We start from the raw sequence: 15,702 nt of genomic DNA, 5'->3' as shown, positions 1-15,702 counted from the left end.
TGTCTATAAAAAAAAATTAAAAATTTAATTTAGAAAAATTATCAGAGATAAACAGTTTGTCAATCCAGGGCAAAGTGGTACAGATCAGCTTGCACAAAAATAAAAAAAATAAAGTACATTTGTACAGGAAGGAAAATACAGATAAAGGTAAATGTCATCTTAACCAATCTCCAGCATAACATCTGCATAGTGAGCCACCAACATTATTACTGTGGTTCAAAGCATAGCATAAACACAGGTACAGGACCGTTTAGGCGTTTGACCAATGGTGCCCGATCATAACATGTTCCCCATGTTTTGAACTGCAAAAAGCATGACCCAATCAGGATCTGCTCCAGTACACATGTGCTCACAGCTGACAAAAACCATTACACTGCATTTACACTATAGTGTTTTGTGGCCGCAAAACACATGTGTTGCACTTGTGGTGCCATTCATTTTTAAATGACACTCCAAATCTAGTAAGTGGACACATGCAAGATACCCTGCAAAGCACAAAAAAAAATGCAAAAAAAAAAAGCTCAAAAAGGGGCAAGAGCTACGTTTCCATGTTGGTTGTGCTTCCATTGGAGTCTTTGGGACGAGAAAAAAAAAAAAGGCATCTTTGCTGCACAAAAAATAAATAAAAAAATAATAAAAAATAAATCATACTACACCATGTTGCATTGATGTGGATGGGCACCATAGAAAATAAATGTAATTTCCATTGGCGTGCATTGCATCATGATGTGAAGACGTGGAAGAATTGGCACCAATGTGAAGGGGGCCTCAGGCTGATGGAGGTGGGGTAAAACTGCAAATCTAAGCTCTGGTTTTAGGTCAGAAGTGAAATTTTGTAGTGGCTACAGAACAGCTTTCTTCAGCAATTTGGTTACTAGAAATAAAATGAATTGCAGTCAGTGGAGAGTCCAGTTTGCAAGCCAATAGTTAATAATTACTGTATTTATTGGCGTATAACACTCACTTTTTTACCCTGAAAATAGCGGGTAAACTGTGCCTGCGTGTTATACGCAGGGGGCTGTGGAAAGTTTTTTTCCTGAAACTTCCTTCTTAAAGTTAGGGTGTGTGTTATACGCCGATAAATACAGTATTTGTATCATCTGCAACTCCACAATTGCCAACTTCCTCAACCAATCAGATAACCAGGACCATGAAAAAACAGTAATCTGCAGCTGTAGACAATAAAATTTTGAAAAATTGGGGATATTTACGATACATTTTCTTGTCATTGACTGACTAGTGTAACAATAATTATTAAATACAAATATTAAAAAAAAAAAAAAAAACACACACACACACACACACACACACGTTTTAGATTGTAATCCCTCATGAGCAGGGCCCTCTTGTATTGGACTGTATTATATCTGTACTGTCTCCCTTTATTTTTGAAACCCCCATACAAACAGTTGGTACATCATTTTAAACCCATAAAAATACCTGTTCATAGACAATTAGTTACAGATCAGAACAGTGTATTCATTACAGTAAAACCTTGGATTGCAAGTAGAATTTGTTCCAGTAACATGCTTGTAATTCAAAGCACTTGTATATCAAAGCTAATTTTCCCATAAGAAATAAAGGAAACTCAAATGATTTGTTCCACAACCACCAAATTCATAAATCCTTCAGAGATAGATATATATATTATACACACACACACACACACACACACACACACACACTAAACTAAAATATGGTTAGATTTAATGAAGGTCCAACATTTAGCAACTCACATGGTTGATGATTTAAAGAGACACATCCAAGTATGCAGTTACCTGGGCTAAACACACCCATCGCAGTTTGGAAGGATTACATCAATGGCAGTGCAGAGGATGGTCTATCTGGACAGATTTACCCCAGATGCCTGCATACTTAGATGTGCCTCTTAATCATCAACCATGTGAGATGCTAAATGTTGTACCTTCATTAAATGTAACCATATTGCTACACTTAGAGGCGCCTCTCTTCTCTTTCATACTCAGTTGTGACATGATGCTACTTGTATATCAAGTCAAAATGTATTTAAATATGTAGCTGGTCTTGCAAAACGTTCTTAAATCAAGGTTTTAGAACATTTTCATCCAACACATTTCTTGGAACAAAGTCCCATTTTTCAAAGGATGCATATGCAGCTCAGATCATAAAGATAATCTCATAAACAAGCTAATCAGTTAACACATCCTTTATACACAGTACCCTAAGGTCATGCTTTTAAAAATGAGAATATTTATACAATCCTTTATGTAATAAAAATTGTTACTTTTCCCAAAGGCTTGTTATTAAAGAGGAGTTACAGTCTGTAAAAAAATAAAAAATAAAAAAGTCAGCAGCTACAAAATACTGCCCCTGTTGACTGCTAGAGTGCTTTCACATTGAAAGTGCCCATGCGTCGGCGGTAAAGTGCTGCTATTTTTAGCAGTGTTTTTGCAGCGGGGCGCTTTTAACCCCCGCTAGTGGGCAAAAAAAGGTTAAAAGCGCTGCTGCAGCGGTGCTTTGCCCACTGATTTCAATGAGCAGGGATGCTTTAGGAGTGGTGCATTTACTACTCCTAAAAGCACTGCAAAGATACTGGCAGGACTTTTTTTGATGCCCTGCCAGCGCAGCGCCTTAGTGTGAAAGCACTCAGGCTTTCACACTTGGATTACAGTTGGGGCTTTTTTCCGGGCGCTGATTTTAGCGCTAAAGCGCCTGAAAAACATCTCCAGTGTGAAAGGGGTCTTAATACAAGGAAACATACCTGTCTAGGGAGGAAACAATGTTGGCACCCCTAGCCGGTTCGTCAATCTCTCCAAGCGGAGATGGCTCCTTTCAGGTGGAGCTCCTCTTCAACTAGGTTGTACATATATCATAAATATTAACCCTTTAGTATTAACCCTTTATCGGCCGCTGGCGGGGGTTAATACTGCACCGCTAGCAGCCGATCCCGCGGCAAATCCGACGGTATAGCGCCGCTATTTTTAGCGCCGCTATACCGCCACCGCGGCTCCCGCCCCAGTGTGAAAGGGGCCTTAAGCTTTGACAGTAGATGCTGGAAGTGGATTGGATTCTATGCAGAGCTTCACCATATTTTGCACTCTCCAGTATTAGTAAATCTACACCAATGAGCCCAGAGATCTGGCGATGCTTCCAAACTCTGCTACATGGTTGCTTAAGTGACTTGGCCCTTAGGCCCCTTTCACATGGGCGGCAGCCTCTACTGTGATCTGGGGTGGATTACTTTTCAGAGTGTGGTAGAGCAGTGGTTTCCAGGTATTCGAGGCAATCCTGCCACCACCTAAATTAACTTAAATTTTATTTTATTTTTTTATACCCTCCAATTTTCTATTGAAATACCCAGTTACATCGTTTCAGCTCACAGTGATGGCGCAGCCCCCTTGACCTCAACTAGCGAGTTTGACAGGTAGCACCTCCTGTCAAACTGACAAGTCAAGTTATATTTGCTGCAGCACATAAGCCTATATTTATCTTGCCTTGGGCCATCCTGAGCAAAAGTGAACCATCCTTGAAACCCACCTGGTGCTTTTCAAATGCAAAAAGCTGCAACAAGCAGAACAGTTCTGCTGACCTTGCATAGTTAAATTTAGATCAGGTATGTGAAGAGTTAAGTGGAAGGTAAACAGGTGTTGTAATGCTGCAGCCATGATCCCCGGGGTATTGGGTCACGTGGTAGCAGGATAGGAACACGGAGTAGATCACGCCTCATACACGAGTTCTCAGGTACTGCCATGCAGAGTCTATTCCAGGAAAAGCTGTAGGCTCTGAGCTTCAGCACAAGAGTAAAATTCTAACCCGTAGTATTTGGATAGTAAACAACAGTACTTCATTTACATTCATTTTTCATTGCATGCTATATCATGCGACACACCTCTGTGCATCAGATATTTAACCACTCGTCTACTAATGCATGTTTGTTAGTGGGCAAACGTACGAAAACAGCAGGGGATCAAATAGCCCCCCTCACTGTATTATGTCACTTCTGGGTTCACAGCTGTCATTCCTTAGCTACTCTAGTCAAGGCTGTAGCTAAATCACACATGATCTGTGTTTGAGCAACGGCAGTGGAGGACTAATAGTTACTTGAAGTCTCCATAAAGAGGACCTGTCACAGCAATAAAGTTAAATATGCAAATTTGACCATGCCAGGAGAGTAAAAATTCTCTAACCCCCTTTCCTCGTTGCAAGTCATAGCCCTCTCCTCTACATGTCCAACTACTGCCTGCCACCCCCCCCCCACCTCTAACTTCCGTACATAACACTTTATGTAGTGGGAGAGCGATGGGAATACTACAGAGTGACTTGCTAGTGCAGTCGTCAACATCACATCCAGTATGGCAGCACCCAGCATCAGTCCCAGCATTTGAGATGTACACAAAGGAGACTTTTACAGGAAAAGAACAACCCAAAAAAAAAAAAAAAAAAAAAAAAAAAAAAAACACGTTAAATGCAAATATAATCTTATGGGAAGATTGTTGTTGAAAGTAATGGGTCTCTTACACTTTGCATGAATTACTCGGATCCAATGGTAAAAGAAATTAACTAATTTATCTCCTGGGACAAAGCTCAGGGAAAAGACATATCTGACTTTTTCCCGTACAGGACTACAGACCAATAAACATGGCACTACGCCATCACGCTCCACTGTACCTGACTTGTTAGTGCAGTCGTCATACTCAACCATGAACGCGTAACCGTTATTCCAGACGTGCAGGCAGGTGTTTGGGTCATACTGGGTCTTGATGGGGGTGAGCTGGGGGTGGAAGATGCTGTCACGTACGCGGATGTCGATGGGAGACTGGCGGGAACCTCCAGGGATATCTATTGGTCCTTTCCACAATGGGTGCACTGCGGAACAAAACAGACTGTTAGAGTGCGGGAGCAAGCAAAACAGACAGAAAATAATGAATATTTAATAACTTCAGCTGTTGAAATATTACAGAAAGGATGAGGGTTCCACAAATCTAATGAGTAGGTCTTTTAGTGCACCTGAGAAGATGCATTTTAGGGGCTCAGTCCTCTCCCTTCCTCAGGGCTGGCAGGAATCGAGAAGAATATTCGACAACAAATTGCAAAAAAAAAGAAAAAAAAAAAAGGAAGAAGTGCTAGGACAGGTCACCATTCAGGCAGTCCCTGAAATGCGTTGGCTCTTTCACCTCTTGTCATTTGCCATAAAGGCCTACAAGAACCCAAAAAGATCAGTGGTGTTCTCATCCTTTCTACACCAAGTCCAATAGGTCTTATTGCACTTGGCAAGAGGTCAGAGAGCCAATGCATTTAGAGGGCGGCCAGACCAACAACCCATAGGATGAAGACCAACGACTCATAGGATGAAAGCACCTCAGGGCCAATGCAAGTCCAGCAGGTCTTTGTTTCAAATGACAAGAGGTCAGAGAGAAAAACCAAAGCATTTCAGGTGCTCAAAGCTCCCCCTTCTTCAGGGCATGGATACTAGTCGTAATTAGAATCCCGGACAACAGGATTATCCTGGACAACAGGATTTTAACCAATTCAAAAAGGATAAAAGTTGTGCTAGTACGGGTTACTGGTCCCTGAAATGAGTTGGTTCTTTGACTACTTGTCCTTTGCAATTAAAGCCTACTGGTCTTGCATAAGGTCTCTGGCAATTTCATCCTTTTTATACCACGTCAAGCAAGTCTTTATTGCACATGACAAGAGGTCACAGATCCAACGTATTCTTGGGACTCCGTAACCAAAGACCCAAAGGAGGAGAGCGCATTAGATCGAATATGAATCCAATAGGTCTTTGGAAAAGAGTATAATGCTTGCCACACACCGAGGTCACCTTTTTGTAAAATCGTTATTAAACCCCCAGTGGCATACAAAAAGTGTCCCTCTCAAAGGGCCCCCCCATCCTTGACGCATTTCACCCTAGTTAGCTTATTCTAGTAGTTCTTTATTCTAGTAGGTCTTTATTGTACATGGCAAGAGTTCAGAGAGTCAATGCATTAAGGGGGCTAAAAACGTCCACTTCATTGGGGCTTACATGTGGGTTGTAATAATTGGGAAAAATACTAGACCAGGAATCCTCAAACTACGGCCCTCCAGCTGTGGTGGAACTACACATCCCATAAGGCATTGTAACACACTCACATTCACAGACATGACTAGGCATGATGGGAATTGTAGTTCCTGAACAACTGGAGGGCCGTAGTTTGAAGACCCATGTACTAGACAATACATTGCAAAATAAGAGGAGAAAAATTGTTCTAGTACGGGTCACAGGTCAGGGGAGGCCCAGAAATGTGTTTGATTTCCGACCTCTTGGACTCCCATCAGATCTGTGGTACTTTCATCCTTTCTACACCAAGTCCTGTAGTCCTTTATTGAATAGGTCATGAAGTCAGAACCAATGCGTTTTGAGCAAGGTCGGTATGAGGGATGGGCAGGAGGGTCGGCACTGTGGTATCATGTGAGGTGGGGGGGGGGCATGGGATTTGTGTTGGGAGGTGGCAGGGGATAAACACAGTGCTAGAAGGGGAAAATTTGCAAGGTGTGCTAGGAGTGGCGATTGATTTGAGGGGGGATTTGTGTTGGGGGGGGAGGGGGCAAAGATTTAGGGGGTTTGTACCAAGATGGAGAATTTGTTTGAGGGGGGGTAGGATTTGTGCTCAGAGGGGAAATTTGAGGGGTAGAGGATTCAGCCCTGGCTTTAGGTAACCTTGTTCATGCACTGGTTTTGAGGACTCCCTAAAAAACGACCCAGGAGGACAAAAGCACCACAGATCTAAGCCAATCCTTAGGCCCTGGCACAGTCACAGAGTGGGGTAAACACAAGGAGTGCCCTTTGCAGAAACACTGTCAGGAGACCGGCGTGTATTTAAATCTGCAGCTTCCAATAAGTCCCTGGGGATCCTACCATGAAGGACCTTGCTCAGGCACTTTCTGTTATAAAGGTGATGATGCTCTGTTGCAGTTTTTTCATTGTGCTCCAGCATTGTCACCCCATCATGTGCCTCAGGTGGAGACAACAAGTGGCCATGCCAACGTTGGGCGTGATACTGAGTGCATGTAGACATGGAGTCTAATGCATCACCCAATATACAGCAGTACATAATATGATGACACATTATCATTTAAACATCCCAAACAGTTCCGTCTTTACCAACACTGTGGGTCTTTTTTTTTTTAAATCAATAATTTTAATTGAAAAATTATTAGGTAACAAAACAAATTGTTATCAACTTTAGTCATAATAATAGGAATAGCTACAGCAATACAAAATGTTGTTGCGTATTCATATAACACTTTATAAATGCGTTCAACCAAAATTCGCACAACTTTTACATTTAAATTCAGTTAGAAAACAAATTAAAAGCTTGGGTGAACGTTTTATGAATTTTGGAGCAAAAGCCATTTATAAATGGAACTTGTAAATCCAATCATTGTAGATTTGTGTATAACAGGTGACAGCGCTCTGCGGCAATCTCAGCTCTGGTCTCTTGTGTAACCTCCGGCACAAAGAGTTTCTATGTAATCCATGGGGGGGGGGGGGGGGGGGGGGGTGGTTGTTTGGCAACTTTGTTCTACTTCAAATAATAAATGCAGATAATTATACTGCATGAAAAAACACAATTGCAATGTTTTTACATTGGAGTGTATGGAGGTGAAAGTTCAGAAAAGGAACTCGGTGTACAGTGGTGTCAGGAATGGCACACGCAGAAGTAGTAGTGATGTAAACACATTTCCCTGTAGGGCTGGGAAGCTGATAAACAATCGTAACTCAAACGAGACATCACCTGGGGCAGTGTGTACAGAACAGCAGAACAAGAACGTCTCCAAGGCTTAGCATGGTTAAGGGAAAGAATTTTAGATTTTCATTGGAGAGCCCAGATAACAAACAACTTTATATTATGTGTATCAAATTTATATTACATAGTTTCACCTCACCACCCCCATACACCCCCCTTCCTGCCCAGGACAATTTTGAGCTTTCAGCGCCCACAATTGCACGGTCATGCAACACTGTACCCAAATTAAATTTTTATAATTTTCTTCCCACAAATAGAGCTTTCTTTTGGTGGTATTTGATCACATCTGCCTTTATTTTTTGCTAAACAAACTAAAAAAACACTGACTTTTTTTTTTTTCAAAAAAGTTTTTCTTCGTTTGTTATAAAGGTTTGTTTTCTCCTTTACAGACTGACACCGATATGCAGCACTGATGAGCACCGATATGAAGCACCAAGCACCTGTGCTGATAATTAATGTACCGATTATCAGTGAGGACCCCCCCCCCCCCCCTACAGGGAGAGCCGCCGATCGGCTCTACCTGTCAGCGTGAACCGAGGAATGCAGTTTACCGGTACTTCCTGGTTCATGCAATGATCAGCTGTGATTGGTCACAGTCGATTACTTCGTAAGAAGCCTCGTACCACAATCGGAGATGCTCTGCGATAGCCGCGCGCCGGTGACTTGTCGTTAAGGTTCCCCTATCGAGATGGTTCCTGTAAGGACTGCGCAGGCGCAATCCTTGCCGACGGAAATCTCCGAACCTCGGCTGGCATCCAGGCTCATTCCTTAACATCCCTGTGGATTGGAGGATGTTAAAAAAAAGAGCCAGGAGGCCGAGTGAAGCGAGGACGTGAGGCCGACTGGCCACTTTCCTCAAATTCCACGTCGTCCTGGATGCCGGCCGAGGTTCGGAGATTTCCGTCGGAAAGGATTGCGCTTGCGCAGTCCTTACAGGAACCATCTCGATAGCCGAAACCATATTGTCAGATTACCGGCATGTTATCCTGCTGGACATCATATGACGCCCAGTCAGGATAACAGAACCACTTCCCGGCCATCAATCTACTATAGGCTGGGCGGGAAGTGGTTAAAGTGATGCTGAATCTTTTTAATTAGCGTGTCTTAGGGGTTGATTTACTAAAGGCAATCAGATGGCACTTTTGAAAGTGGTTATTCCAGAGCTTAGTAAATTAGGTAAAGCTTCACATTACCCCTTCTTTGGGGTTAAAAGCGCCCTGCTCCCACCCGCACAGCGGCGCTTTAATGCCAACATGGCCCGTGCCCCAGTGTCAAGGGCTCTAGTGTAACTTTGTATCTCTATCATTGTTTACAAAATGTTTATAAACAATGTTACTTTGCATTTCTCCATCTCCTGTGTGAACAATGTTTAAAAAACAAACAATGTTACTTTGTATCTCTCTCTGTCTAAACAATATTTATAAACAACATCACTTGTATCTCTGTCTGAACAAGGATTAGAAACAAATGTTACCTTTTATTCCATGTTTTTCTATACAACCTGTCAGATAGTTTGTTTTTCACAGCAGCTGCTGTATACACACAGCAACTCCTGACTGTCCGTTTGGCAATTGTAATTGCCATCATGTTCGAGGAATGATTAGCTGCAGGAGCCGTCGGCCTTCTTGCTTTCAAAGGGATTGCCTCCCGCAGCCAATTGACAGGAACCCCCCCCCCCCCCCCACTGGGGTTCCTGCATATAATCGCACACAGCCCCATTCACAAAAGTGTGCATTAAAAACAAATGGGTTAAAGTGCACATGTATTTTCTAGTTCTGATTAGTGTGGGGGGAGGATTGCAACTCCTGTCAAGTTTGTACTGCAATCCAGGGCTCTATGAGAGAGATTTGTCCTCACTTCCTGTCCTGTTGACAATGGATTCATCAGACAGGAAGCAAGGTAAAATCTTCAACAGTCAGAGATATATATATATATATATATATATATATATATATATATATCTCTTACAGGGATTCAGCTTCCTCTACTCTCCTAAAACCTGGTACACACTACAGGATTTTTTCCGTTCAACCCAGCGGGCCAAACAAAAGACAGCTCCGGTCAGAGCCACTGTACTAACTATCCGAAGTTAGTAAAGCGATCTCCCCTGCTGTCCTATTGAGTTCTGATCAGAGTGTTCTAGTGGGGGCTACCACCCTGTCAGCAGACCTTTTTCGGTCATGCCCCTTCGACAGAAGCTGGCTTCTGTCGGACTGGATACAGTACACACGGGCCGAATGTTGGCCAGTTTCTATTGAACCAGCTGATGCCACCCAACATTGCGTGTACTAAGCTTAAGGCTAGGTTAACATTTGTGCTAGGCAAAAATGGGCACAAAATCATGCACTTTCCCGCAACACACACACACACACACAAATATGCTGCCCTTTTGCAGATGCGCAGTGGTGCCCAGTGTTGCCAACCGTCTGTATTTTTACGGACAGTTCATAAAAACGGGCACTTTTTTTCCCCGTTCGTAAATGTCCGTGGTTGCGGGAATGTGCCAGTAAAAATAGCCAAGATCGGTTCGGCTTGGAACTGCGCATGTAGATTGGAGGCAGGGGGTGATAGTGGCTGCGGTGGCACTGCAGAGGGCGATGGAGGCAGAGGGCAATGGAGACAGGGGGAGATTGGAGGCAGGGGGTGTTAGTGGCAGGGGGTGATTGGAGGCACTGCAGAGGGGGATGGTGGCACCGCAGAGGGGGATGGAGGCAGGGGGAGATTGGAGGCAGGGGGAGAGGGAGATTGGAGGCAGAGGCAGAGGGAGATTGGAGGCAGAGGCAGAGGGAGATTGGAGGCAGAGGCAGAGGGAGATTGGAGGCAGAGGGAGATTGGAGGCAGAGGGAGATTGGAGGCAGAGGCAGAGGGAGATTGGAGGCAGATTGTGGCACTGCAGAGGGGGGTGAAGGCAGGTGGTGTTGGTGGCAGAGGGGGATGGAGGCAGGGGGTGATGTGACTAAATAATTTGTCCTTATTATATCGAAAATAACAAAAATATGTTTTTTCCCCCTTAATATCTACCTTAAATCACATTGCTATTTGCCTAGCGTACTTGTTTGAAGCCTAAATACTGAAATTTGCACCTAAAAATGTAATTTAGTAACTGTTGTGAAATGCCAGTAAAAACGTGGCTGCGCCAGTAAATTTCAGGTGTTGTGCCAGTAAATTTCAATCTGGTAGGTTGGCAACACTGGTGGTGCCATTCATTTGTAATGGCACCCCCACACATCTGAGAATGCCTGCTTTGGTGCAGTGCGATTTCTCACAAGGGTCAGGGACTTTTTTTTGCAGGATTCATATTCTTAGAGCATCCAATTGAAACAAATGGGCTGCCCTTCATACAACCTGTGGGAACGTGTGCATGCGCTGTGGCACCTGTAGGTGTGAGCCAGGCCTCAGGATTACATCTACGCATCTCTTTTTTTTTTGTTGGCCTGACCTGACACAAGTTGCACAATCTGTACTGTCATCTCCTATAAAAACAAGAACATAAAAACATCCCACAACAACAGAGGAAGTTACAAGCGGGGAAGATGAAGCAGGAGCATCTGGTGACCCCACACACAGTGCACACTGCAATCCCAGAAGATTGACTGCTGGGCCAGCTTGTAGCCTTTTGTTACACACACATATATATATTTATATTATTTTTTGTGAAGCCATTATACATACAGTGCCTTGAAAAGGTATTTATACCCCTTGAATTTTTCCACATTTTTGTCATGTTACAACCAAAATAGTACAGCAAAACCTTGGATTGCGAGCATAATTCGTTCCAGAAACATGCTTGTAATCCAAAGCATTTTTTTTTTTTTTTACAGAGTATCACTATAAAAGAGAAGAGAGGCGCCTCCAAGTGTAGCAATAAGTTGCTAAAATGTAACCATATTGCTACACTTAGAGGTGCCTCTCTTCTATTTTATACTCAGCTGTGACATGACAGCTCTTATATCAAGACATCGCTTGTATATCAAGGCAAAAATGTATAAAAACATTTTTGCTTGTCTTGCAAAACGCTCTCAAACCAAGTTACTCTCAAACCAAGGTTTTACTGTAAATGTATTTTATTGGGATGTGTGGCTTGTATTTGTATGGCGCCCAGGACTGTCCCCCCCCCCCCCCCCCCCCCCCCCCCCCCCGAGTCAATACTTTGCAGAACCGCCTTTCTCTGTAATTACAGCTGCAAGTCTTTTTGGGGATGTCTCTACCAGCTTTGCACATCTAGAGAGGGAAATTTTTGCCCATTTGCAGAAGATCTCAAGCTCTGTCAGATTGGATGGAGAGCGTCTGAACACCAATTTTTAAGTCTTGCCACAGATTCTCAATGTGATTTAGGTCTGGAGTGTGACTGGACCATTCTAACACATGAATATGCTTTGATCTAAACCATGGGTCTTCAAACTACGGCCCTCCAGTTGTTCAGGAACTACAATTCCCATCATGCCTAGTCATGTCTGTGAATGTCAGTGTGTTACAATGCCTCGTGGGATGTGCAGTTCTACAACAGCTGGAGGGCCGTAGTTTGAGGATCCCTGATCTAAACCATTCCATTGTAGCTCTGGCTGTATGTTTAGGGTTGTTGCCCTGCTGGAAGGTGAACCTTTGCCTTAGTCTCAAGTCTTATGCAGACCAACAGGTTTTCTTCTACAATTAACCTGTATTTGGCTCCAATTCATCTTCCAATCAACTCTGACCAGAGTTTAAAGGGGTATTAAAACAAAACCCCAAAATTGTATATGTTGCAGCTTACCAATCATGTGGCAGATGCATTAGTTTCCTTTTTTTAGGCTTTTTCCCCCTTCTGTTTTCACCTGGTGATCTGGACAGTAACATACCTTCTGCATTAGAGTACCTACACTCTGGATTAAGGAGCACAGGGGGCACCTATAACCAGTGGCATTGTCAGTGTGGGGAGAGTGTTAGATGTACTGGCAGCTTTAAATACACTAAAACACATTGAAGCCAAACTTCCGCTCACACTATAATCAGTTACAGCAAGCAATTTTTTTCATTTTACGATAAAGGTTTTACATAAAAAAATAAAAGCCAATCATTGTACGTACCCCTGTCACTGTTAAATGGTTTCTCTCATCCCTGCAAATTATACATTTGAGAGCTTGTTCTTTTGAAAAACAACAACTTACTGTCTTAGATTACCGGATGAAATTAGAAGAAAAGAAATATATTATAATATATATATATATATATATATATATATATATATATATATATATATATATATATATATATATATATATAAAATTTAAAGCAGCCATCACATCTGCAATATAATAAATGTTTCCTTTTGGGTTTAATACCACTTTAAACTTTTACACTGTGTGTGGCATGGCAAGAACAAATAGAAGAAGATGCAGATGTAATGACTTCATTTTGCAGACCAACAGGTTTTCTTCTGCAATTAACATGTATTTAGCTCCATTCTTCTTCCAATCAACTCTGACCAGCTTCCTTGTCCCTGCTGAAGAAAAGCCTCCCCACAACATAAATTCCCCCATCACCATGTTTCACCCCCCTCCCGTGATCAGACTGTACATTGTAACTTTTTAGCAAGTCAGAAGGTGAGAGGCTGATCTGTGTCAGACATTTGTGAGCATGGAACACGCCAACAGATGAGATCATTGTGTGACCTGTCCAGTAAAAGGCTGGATTGGCCAACCGCATCTCATGTCTGTGGTCTGATTTTCTAATACCTTTTTTTTTTTGCTCACAGAGATTTTATAGGATACCTGAGAGGCAGATGGACATTTTATATGGAGAGGAAGAAAGACCGTCATATACATAAAGCTGGACAGGCAGATAGAGCTTCAAACAAAGATTATAACTGAGCTATAGACAGAAGCCCTAAGCATTGCATTTAGAGAACCGTCACTTCATCCTCAGTGGAACTTCACTCTCTCAATCAACATTGACAATTCTTTTCTTTTTTTTTTTTTTTTTTTTTAAATGAAAACATTTTTTTTTGTTCCCCCCCCCATGCAGGCCAGTAAACACTGTATATAGATTGCATTAGAACCCCCTCCAGCCCCTTTCCTCCATGCAGCCCAGTAAACACTGTATATAGATTGCATTAGAACCCCCTCCAAGACCCTTTCTTCCCCTCCATGCAGGCCAGTAAACATTGTATATAGGATTGTCATGGAACCCCCTCCAAGCCCCTTTCTTCCCCCCATGCAGGCTAGTAAACACTGTATATAGATTGCATTAGAACCCCCTCCCAGACCCTTTCTTCCCCCCCATGCAGGCTAGTAAACACTGTATATAGATTGCATTAGAACCCCCTCCCAGACCCTTTCTTCCCCCCCATGCAGGCTAGTAAACACTGTATATAGATTGCATTAGAACCCCCTCCCAGACCCTTTCTTCCCCCCCATGCAGGCTAGTAAACACTGTATATAGATTGCATTAGAACCCCCTCCCAGACCCTTTCTTCCCCCCCATGCAGGCTAGTAAACACTGTATATAGATTGCATTAGAACCCCCTCCCAGACCCTTTCTTCCCCCCCATGCAGGCTAGTAAACACTGTATATAGATTGCATTAGAACCCCCTCCCACACCCTTTCTTCCCCCCCATGCAGGCTAGTAAACACTGTATATAGATTGCATTAGAACCCCCTCCCAGACCCTTTCTTCCCCCCCATGCAGGCTAGTAAACATTGTATATAGATTGCATTAGAACCCCCTCCAAGCCCCTTTCTTATCCCCATGCAGGCCATTAAACATTGTATATAGATTGTCATGGAACCCCCTCCAAACCCCCCATGCAGGCCAGTAAACACTGTATATAGATTGCATTAGAACCCCCTCCCAGCCACTTTCTTCCCCCCCATGCAGACTAGTAAACATTGTATATAGATTGCATTAGAACCCCCTCCAGCCCCTTTCCTCCATGCAGCCAAGTAAACACTGTATATAGATTGCATTATAACCCCCTCCCAGACCCTTTCTTCCCCCCATGCAGCCCAGTAAACATTGCATATAGATTGTCATGGAACCCCCTCCAAGCCCCTCTCTTCCCCCCATGCAGCCTAGTAAACACTGTATATAGATTGTCATGGAACCCCCTCCCAGACCCTTTCTTCCCCCCATGCAGGCCAGTAAACACTGTATATAGATTGTCATGGAACCCCCTCCCAGACCCTTTCTTCCCCCCCATGCAGACCAGTAAACACTGTATATAGATTGCATTAGAACCCCCTCCCAGACCCTTTCCTCCATGCAGGCCAGTAAACATTGTATATAGATTGTCATGGAGTTTCCCCTCCATGCAGATTGCAGTACTCACAGTCCACATTCCTCAGCTTGTAGGAGCAGGCAGAAATGTTGCACAACCTGGCAGGCACTGCTGTAGGGGCCCCTATCCAGGGGCCCATCTTCTCCACCCTCCCATGGCCCAGCACTGGGGTCAGGAGCCTCCAGCAGCCTCTCAGCACCATATTGTTGTCACTTCTACACCGAGCAGTGGGCAGCTGCTGAGCACAACACTCCTTGGCCCCGCCCAGCACCTCTAACCCCGCCAGTACGGCCACTCACAGCGGGCACCCAGTACGAGGCTTGGAACGCACACATCCTGCTTCTACTGAATCCCAGCCAATCAGGGCCTGTGTCCCTGCCACGCCCCTTGTTCTGCTCCGTGCCAGGGCACACCTGAATTTAAAGAGACAGTAATCGTAATTGATATTAGGCCATGGCCATGGAGATCATAGAGAGGGATAGGCGGACCTGAAGACAGATGAGTCCATAGGGACGATTGTTCTAAAATGAAACCAGAAAATGAAAAGTGAGATGTACTTCTACTAACTCAGTCCCATGTACAGGGGACATTGTCATCTTCAGAATTGTTCTCTTTATAAATTAATAAACTCATCAATGATCAGGAGGGGGGGGGGGGGAGCGGGTTACGTACTAAATGAG

The 15,702-nt window shown here is 43.5% G+C and overlaps 1 protein-coding gene across 2 annotated transcripts in view; it reads right to left on the bottom strand.

The window, feature by feature from the left end:
- Positions 1–15,702, bottom strand: part of CA5A (carbonic anhydrase 5A) — a 56,806-nt gene that overhangs the window by 13,193 nt on the left and 27,911 nt on the right. The window contains exons 1-2 of one of the 2 annotated variants that reach the window (XM_040329380.1): positions 15,074–15,289; positions 4,648–4,845 (exon numbers count right to left, since the gene is read on the bottom strand). In XM_040329380.1, coding sequence (XP_040185314.1) covers positions 4,648–4,845; positions 15,074–15,224 — 349 coding nt within the window. In that variant the 5' untranslated portion in view covers positions 15,225–15,289. Of the gene's footprint in view, positions 1–4,647; positions 4,846–15,073; positions 15,290–15,702 lie in introns of those variants that run through there. The other variant, XM_040329381.1, reaches the window with a different exon arrangement.

The sequence above is a fragment of the Rana temporaria genome, chromosome 11 (genome assembly GCF_905171775.1).
Source record: "Rana temporaria chromosome 11, aRanTem1.1, whole genome shotgun sequence".
In the NCBI taxonomy this organism is placed as follows: Eukaryota; Metazoa; Chordata; class Amphibia; order Anura; family Ranidae; genus Rana; species Rana temporaria.
The sequence above is the reverse complement of the archived record's forward strand: the minus strand, read 5'-3'. Positions and strand labels throughout refer to the sequence as shown.